The 8,959-nt window shown below is 44.3% G+C and overlaps 1 protein-coding gene across 1 annotated transcript in view; it reads left to right on the top strand.

Annotated features, from left to right (window-relative positions):
- Positions 1 to 227: 227 nt before the first annotated feature.
- The window catches only part of CUNH10orf143 (chromosome unknown C10orf143 homolog), a 28,402-nt gene continuing 19,670 nt past the window's right edge, over positions 228 to 8,959 (top strand). Inside the window, exon 1 of the mRNA XM_027409083.2 lies at positions 228 to 419. Within this exon, the coding sequence (XP_027264884.1) occupies positions 351 to 419 (69 nt within the window). The 5' untranslated portion in view covers positions 228 to 350. The remainder of the gene's footprint in view (positions 420 to 8,959) is intronic.

Raw genomic sequence — 8,959 nt, forward strand, 5'->3', positions numbered from 1 at the left:
TGCAGTTCTATCTATCAGCTTAGTAACCAATCACAATGGGGAGAGGAGGACGCGCCTCCCGCGGACCAAGGGTTGAAAAAGCGTGGCAAATAATAAACAAACGACCTTTGGGACTGACTTTGTGGATCGAGAAGCGACAAGCCAGTCACAGGCGTCTGCCTGTGGCGGGTGAACGAATCCCCGCACCTCGGGCGGTAGGAGACTCAGGTTTCTGCTACTCCTGCCTGCAGCCCACGGCGGGGCAGTCTGTGTCCTTTGGGCTACGCCCCACGCCTCCTCATTGGCTCTTGCAGGCACGTGGTCGGGTGGTCCCGCCTTCGGGTGGCCTGAGAGGCGGCACGCAAAGCCACATGGACAGCTTGGCCCCAGGCCGATGGAGACGACGCAGGACAGAGGAGATCTCGGCTGCAGGGGACGCGGTAAGCTCCGGGCGGGGCGCGAGAAGAGGGAGGCAGCTTCCTATCTGGCGTGCGGGCGACTAAGGCGTGGCTCTTCCGGACGGCGGGCCGACTGGGCGGTGGAAGCCTGTGCTGAGGCGGGGCCTGGGGCGGGGCCGGGCAGAGCTCAGTCCCGCCCCTCCAGCTGCGCTTGCGCGTAGAAGCGGAGTCTTGTGTTCCTTGACCTAACTAACCGTAATACCGTGTTATGGAATTTATGAATCACAGTCTGTGTCATAAGTCCGATCTGGTCACCCATCCTCAATAAGCTGATTGAAAGAGCAAAGTTAAAAGTAGAAAACAGAAAAAAAGATTTATTTAATGCAGCCACGTTGAAAGAGAGTCAAAGGGATCCAGGGAACCAATCCAAGTCTCTCTTTGGAATCCTGAAGCGAAAGTAAAGGTGAAATAGAGAGCCAAGAATATCCAAGCAGTCCGTGTCAAAAGCGTGGCCCGGCCAACATTAGCTCATCATTGTTAGAACTGTGTGAAATCTCTATCCTCGAGATGCCTTATCTCTTTGCTGGGACTTTTTCCTTCTTACACCACGAGATTCTTGGGGGGGGAATTGCCATTTCTTTGGGGTTCCTTGTGTGAATAGTCTGGTAGTCAGTTTCAGAGTCACATTTCTCCATTTCTGCCAAGCCTATTAATGGAGGACCAATGTGAGAGCTCAGGGGCTCAGAGTCAGCCTATTGCAGGCACCTAACCTCCTGCCCCAAACCTTGGGAGAAGGCAAGTGAAAAGTAAGCAGCTAAGGGTAGGCGAAGGCTTTCTGTGCTTCCCAGGAGCTGAGCCTGCAGGGCATCTGTTGTTGCATCAACTTCTACGTAGTGAGAGTTCTAACCCAGGGACCTGCACAATTGAGTTACAACAGGATTGCCAAAAAACCCAAAACCAAACCAAAACAAACAAAAAAAAAAAAACACCACAAAATAAAAAACAGCTCAATGTGTTAAGTAAGTTTATGGTTTTGTGTTGAAACTCACTGTGGAACCGAAGTTTGAAGTAGGCAGTCTCTTAGCAGAACTGTGTTTCTGCTTCTCCTTGCACACTACTCAGTTCTCACCTTCATTTACTACCTCTTTAGTAGAGGGTTTTTGTTTTGTTTTGTTTTCTTGGTTGTTTTGTTTTGTTTTTTGCTTTAGTAGTGTTTTGAGACAGACTTCTATAGTTCAAGCTAGTCTCAACTTATGCTATTATGTTATACAATCCCAAATGACCTTGACTTCCAATCCTACTTCCTCCTGCCAGAGCTGGGACTACAGGTATACACCCTTAAACCTGGCTCCAGCATTTTATTTTCCTTGCTGCTCCAGTGCTGTAGACTTGCTGTGTGCTGATATGTCTTTCCAGTTAGCACAGCAGAGACATTCTATGTCTATAGCACCCTTTAATATTTCTTCTTATTTTTTTTCAGTTTTGGGAAATCAAACATAAAGCCTTGTACATGTTAGGCAAGAACTCTGCTTGTGATAATTATTATATTATTTTCTACTCTTGTTTGTCAAAGTATTTCACTGTGTGTGTGTGTGTGTGTGTGTGTGATGCTAGGGATCATATATAGGATCTCACATGTCATAGACAAGAGTTCTGTTGCTAAGCTACATCACACTTTCTTTTGAGACAGGATCTCACTGCTTTACCCAGACTGACCTTTAATTTGTTCGGTTGCCAAAGCAGACTTTGAACTGTGATGCTCCTGTATTAGCCTCACAAGTAGCTGAGATCCCAAGTAGCTAGGATTATAAGTTCATACCACTAGACTTAGCTAGGTGTCTCAAATTCAATGGTATCTGTAACCCCAGAAATAATAAACTATTGCAGAGACAGCAAATGAGAAAATTGGTCAAAGGTACTAATAGAAAAACATAAAAGTAGCCAGAGACACAAACATAGGGGGCTGTGATTTCACAATGGAAATGGTCCTAGCAGAATTTCATCAACAATGGACAAAAATCCTGTCTATTTAGAATTCTTTGGTTTTTTGAGACAGGGTTTCTCTGTATAAGCCCTAGCTGTCCTGGGGTTAGCTCTGTAGACTAGGCTGGCCTTGAACTTACAGCAATCTGCCTGCCTCTGCCTTCCCCAGCGCTGGGATTAAAGGCGTGTACCACCACCGCCCGGCTCTATTTAGAATTCTGTACCCAATGAAGATTATCTTTGTGTTCAGTTTCTAATAACTTCTTGGATTTATTTATTTATTTGTTTATTTATTTATTTATTTATCGAGACAGGGTTTCTCTGTGTTGCTTTGGAGCCTATCCTGACACTGCTCTGGAGACCAGGCTGGCCTCAAACTCACAGAGATCCGCCTGCTTCTGCCTCCCTAGTGCTGGGATTAAAGGTGTGTGCCACCAACGCCCGGCAACTTCTTGGTTTTAAGCTAAGCAACCTTTTCTTCAAAAGTGTCTAACTTGCCACTAATTGCATATAGTGTAGTTTTCATCTCAGGAATTGTAACCTTTAACTTGGACCATGCAGACACATATATCCCATCTCTAGCGTTTTGAGCATATGCTGTTATAGGAACTCTTTGAGTGCTGTCTTGTACTTATTCATTTTCAAACTTGAAGAATATTGTGGGCCTGTGGACAAGTAGAATATCATGTTGGGGAGTAAAGCTGCTCATCTCACAGTGCTGTGGGCAGAGAGAGAGGAAAGAGGGATGGATAGAGAGGAAGGGGTTGAGGACAAGATGTGTGCTTGAAAGGCACATCCCATGACTTTCTGTCAGGCCATGCCTCTTGCTAGCCAATGAGGCTATGATTCCATTAGTGAGGCTAACATCCTCACTGCCCATTTGTCAGAACAGGATGCAAGAATGGAGTTATGTGAGGAGAATTCTGAGTACCTGTAAGATAACAAAATGAGAATCTTGTGACTTCTTTTTAAATTTATTTATTTGTATTTGGACAAAACATTGATGTTTTGTCCAAGTGTATGTATGTGTGAAGGTGTTGAATCTCCTGGAACAGGACTTACAGACATTGTGAGCTGCCATGTGAGTGCTCGGAGTTAAACCCATGTCCTCTGGAAGATCAGTCAGTGCTCTTAACTGCTGAGACATCTCTGCAGCCTGTAACTTCAGTTTCTCTAAAATATGGAATTCTTCCAGATAGGAGTGAGTTTACTTCAGATTACTCATTGCGTGCTGCTGTTATCCTTTATATGCTTCTATAGAGAAATATGGTTTTGCCATGAGTGGCTTGTCTTTGTGATTTTATACAGCTTGAGCTCATGATAACTTCACTCATGTGACTCTTAACCTTCTGAGTATAAATTGTCTGATGCTCTGAGTAAAGTTGCCTATTGCATGAGACTTTAGTTAACCTCATTTATGGGCTGCATTCTTCCAGGTCCCACTGCTGCTTCAGTGGTAAACACCCATTACTTCTGGGACCCCATCTTAGAATACTGCTGCTTTGGGATCAAGCCTTCAGTTCATGAGACTCTGGGGGACACTTGCTATACAAACCATTTTACCTAGTAATTTTTTATTAGTCAGACGTTGTCAGTTAGAGGTGTAGTGGTTTGAATCAGAATGGCGCTTATAGGTTCATGTATTTGAACCAGGGAGTGGCATTATTTGAATGGATTAGAAGAATTAGGAGATGTGATCTCATTGGAAGAAGTGTGTCACTGGGGGTGGGCTTTGAGGTTTCAAAAGCCTCCGCCAAGCACCAAGCCTAGTATCTATCACTCTCTCAGCCTGGGGATCACTGAACTAACTCTCTGAAACTTTAAGCAAGTCCCCAGTTAAATGCTTTTTTTTATAAGAGTTGCCTTGGTCATAGTGTCTCTTCACAGCAATAGAACAGTGACTACGACAAGAAGCATAGGTGGCATCACATCAGAAAAAGCTCACCCCAGCATGGTGGTGACTCACAGAAGCAGCCTCCCTGGAGCTCCCTTAACAGCAAGCAGGAAGTCCACAGAGTCCCTTGTCCCCAGCAATGGTTTGCTGCTTATATAAACTTGGGGAGAGACCTTGTGCGTCTTCTAACTTTCTGAGCTTCCCAGGTCTTGTAAAATTGAGCTTCCTGTTTTCCGAACTTTCTAAAAAAAAAAAAAAAAAGAAAGAAAGAAAGAAAAAAGCTTTCCTCCAGGAGGGTATGTTTCAATTCATAAGAAAAGGCTACACATCACAGAGGTACCCAATGAAATTTAGTTTGAAGGACTTTTAAGTTTGAGCTGAGCTAGGGAGAGAAGATTCCCAGCATCCACGTCAGCACATAAATGCCTGTGACTCCAGAAATAATCAAAAATAAATAAATAAAATAAAAAAATAAGAGCTTTTAGTCTCAGAGCTTGCTTCTTCAGAACCCTTAAGCCACAGCATCCAGGTAAATAAAGAATTCAATATGTAGCAGGGCGTTGGTGGCGCATGCCTTTAATCCCAGCACTCGGGAGGCAGAGGCAGGCGGATCTCTGAGTTCGAGGCCAGCCTGGTCTCCAGAGCGAGTGCCAGGATAGGCTGCAAAGCCTACACAGAAAAACCAAAAAAAAAAAAAAAAAAAAAGAAAAAGAAGTCAATATGTAGACTGACGTGCAAAGATGAAAGATAAAGTGTAGGTGTAAGTTAGCTATGTGTACTGTGGAGGCTAAAGAAGCAAATATAAGGGATGCTGGGGCTGGGGACCCTGTTGTGAGTTGTTGGGCTACATGCTACTGTCAGCAGTGCATCTGGAACTTCTGTCACCAAGACCACCACTGAGACATCTGCCTTGTTCCTAACCAGAACAGTCCCAGCCCACTGTTGCCCTGAGTCTGTAGCATTCTGACTGGCTGTGTTCTCAGGGGTGTGCAGATGTAATGTACATATAAGAAGTCACCTCTCCTGCTAAAAGTACAAAAGGTTTAAGACTGTCAATCTTAAGTGTTTCCTACCCTGTTTCCAGGAATAATGGGAATAATGTAAAGATGGATGGTCTTAGAAAAAAAGTTCTGCAACAGCTAGTTCACTGCCAGCCAAAAGCACCAGGAACCTGACTTGGCTCCCAAGTCTGGCCAAGTCAGCCTTAGTGACCCTTTACCCTTGCTGTGGCCTCCCCCTGTGAATTCTTCTATAGGCAAAGGCAGCAATGTGGTATGTTGCGTCCTGGCCAACTAGCCATTTCTTTCATGAACACTCTAAGGCAAGCTAGGCTCTCGGACCAGAGAAAACAAACTCAAGGATATTGAGACCACAGGTAATTTTGAGTTCCAACCTGGAGTATGTTTGATACAGGTTCACAGACTTTGGTGTGAACGAACCAGAAAGCCTCAGTCTGCTGAGGTTACCAATTCTTACTGGTATAAACTAGTTTAAAAACTAGGGGGTAGGGGGTGGAATAGGTGGGTGAGAGTGAGGAACTGTTTTTTATCCTTCTGTTCTATCTGTGGGTGACTTCAAGACCTACCTTTGCTAACACTTGGGAAACTATCCAATAAAGCCAGTAGTCCTTGTCAGCAAAACCACTTAAATGTATTGATGGCTTTAACACCATCCCAGAAACCCTAAGGGGTCTAACTTAAAAGTAGGAAGATGGAGAGCTGAATCTGCCCGTTTCACTCTGTCGGATGCAGATTTGATAGCTCGTCTGCTGAGTGCGGTCCCCAGTGGAACCCTAATGAGCACCCGCTGATGAGGCAGGGCCCTCCAACAAAACCCTTTGCTTTGCCCTTTGGTGGTTATTAAGGTTTTTTTCCTCAGTCATTATAGCCCACTCCTCAAGAAACAAGCTACTGAGCCATCACCCCCATTTTTTCTCTTAGAATCTGCTGAGCTGAGTTCTGTACCTGACTTGGTTTAGTTATGTTTGGCCATGCTCCTCCATAGTAAAAGAAACAGGCCAGTGGTTCATCTTTGGTTGTGACCCTGACCTAAGTGTTCTCCTACAGCTACACAGAGTATTGGTCCTTTCCACCAGGGGTCAGATTTTATTATAGATGAACAGAAATGTAGAGGGGAGATAGGGTCCACAGGAGGACAACTTTCCCCTGCTAGGGGACCTCCTGCATAGCTGCTGTATTCAGCAGCCACCCTGGAAGGACTATGGGTTGGTGTCAGCACTAAGAGAGGTGTTCTGGAAGCACCACCTTGTCTGTCTGACCTGGAGGGCACAAGGGTTTAACTGAAAAGAAATGAAGGAAGCCTAGATGGATGTGTCAAATTGATGATATTTCCAAAACCTCATTTATTTAGGAAAAACTAGAATTCAGTTGTGTCATAATGAAGTACAGGATTTTGTACAATTAATGCACACTAATGAAAAAAGAAAAAAAGCAACCTGTGATTCCAGCAGTTGGGAGCCTGAGGCAGAAGGGTCCCTATGAGTTGAAGACCAGCCTGTGCTCCATAGTGAGTCCAGGTCAGCCTGGGCTGCAGAATAATACTGTGTCTCAAAAAACCAACCCAAACCCAAACAAAAAACTGATTGTTGTGTAATCTGCCTTCCGTATCTGGATTGTAACTTGCTTCTTCTGAGTTCTCTTAGGGTTCTCAAGACCTATGTTGTTGGATGAACATGGAGTCAGTTTTCTTTTAGGGTGCAGCCCCTGGTAACCTGACTCTTATACCTCTGGAAGCCATCAAGTGTCCTTCAGTGGGGCTAGGGATTCGTGAACCCCTTTGTTTTCCATGCTAAAGTGGTGACTGGCTGGGTTGTATGCTGAGATTGTGAGTGCAGCGATCCTGACATGTCCAGAAAACACGGCTTCACTCTGATCCTCCTGGACCTTTGGATCTGATAATCTTTCTGCCCTTTTCCCACAGTGACCCTTCAGCCTTGGTGGATGCGTGTCTCATCTGTGGCTGAGCTGGGAGGGCATGTCCCATCTGTGGCTGAGCTTTGACCAGCTGCAAGTTTCCATGTTAACCAGCATGCACCGCACATATATTTCTCTGCTAAAATCTGAGCGCTGCACTGATCTAATAGTGTAAGAATAAGAACTTAGAAAGATTTGATGTTGTATCTTCAGATCCCTTTAAAAAAAAAGCCTATTTAAGTCTTTTGCCCATTTACAAAAACTTAATTTACATACCATAAAATTAACTTTAAAAAGATTTATTTTTATTTTATATTTAGGAGTGTTTTACCTGTATGTATGCCTGTATACCCTGTACATGCCTGGTATCTGCTGAGGTCAGAAGAGGGCATTGAATCCCCTGGAACTGGAGTTACAGATTGTGAGCCTCCATGCCAGTTCTGGGAATCAAACCTAGTGTCAGTGTTATATTGCTGTGAAGAGATACCATGACCACAACAACTCTTTAAAGGAAAACATTTAATTGGGGCTGGCTTACAGTTTTAGAGGTTTAGTCCATTATCATCATGGTGGGAAGCATGGTAACATGGAGGCAGACATGGTGCCTGAGAAGTAGCTAAGATTTCTATATCCTGATCATCAGGCAGCAGGGAGAGAGAAAGAGCAACTGGGCCTGGCTTGAGCCCTTGAAACCTTAAAGCTAACCCCTAGTGACACGCTTCCTCCAGTAAGGCCGCACCTACCCCAATAAGGACACACCTCCTAATAGTGCTACACCCCCCCATGACTCAGCCTTCAAATATATGAGCCAGTGAGGAGTGGGGGGCAGGGCATCATTCTATTATAAACCACCACACCCCAGTATTCTATAAGAGCAGCAATACTCTTAGCCTCTGAGCCATTTCTGAAGTCCCATTGTTGTTTGTTTGTTTGTTTGTTTGTTTGATTGATTGATTGATATAAAATCTTTTGGTGTATTCCAATCTATCCTCGATCTCAGAGTCTTCCTGCTTCAGCCTTCTAGGGTCACCAGCGCATGCCATATGCATGGCTTTACTATTCATTCTTATTTGTAATGTCTAATCTATATTGGGTTGATTTCTGTATGTGACAAGTAGCAGGACCTCAGTCTATCTTTTTTACATCTGAAAGTGAATCCTCTTAGTATCGTTTTCTCCTAAAGACTGTGTCTCCCTTGTTGGATTTTCTTGACACTGAAGGGACACTAATTAGCCTACTAGAGCATGTGGCTCTGGCAGGCCTTGCCCTTCTCCCACATTCCCTCTGCCTTGTTAAAAACTATTAGATTACATTCCTAAAGCCAGTCACCAAGGTCTATTCCCTTATTTGGCCACTTCCTCTCCCTAAGGCTGACTACCAGGGTCCAACTATCAAAGTCTTGAAGTCCAGCAATCAAAAACTGCCATTGGTTCACCTAATTAACATGCTCAATTAAAATTAAATACCTCATCATAACACAGGGTTTCCCCCTTCACCTTTATTAACTGCCTTTTGCCTGTGGGCCAAGTATGTCTCCTCTATCCAGAGGCAGTCCCTCCAGGACCAATACACCTGCCTCCTTTTCCTTGTCCCTTTCTCCTTCTCCCTAGTCCTCTTAGCTCTTTTACCACCACATCCTAGTGATGGGGAATATCCTTCTGTGTATATGTTTATGTTATTGATTGTTGAATAAAGCACTGTTTGGCCAATGAGGCAGCAAGTTAGGTGGGACTAGGAGTTGAGGAGGATTCTGGGAAATGTAATAAAAAAGT

The sequence above is a fragment of the Cricetulus griseus genome, chromosome 3, assembly GCF_003668045.3.
Source record: "Cricetulus griseus strain 17A/GY chromosome 3, alternate assembly CriGri-PICRH-1.0, whole genome shotgun sequence".
In the NCBI taxonomy this organism is placed as follows: Eukaryota; Metazoa; Chordata; class Mammalia; order Rodentia; family Cricetidae; genus Cricetulus; species Cricetulus griseus.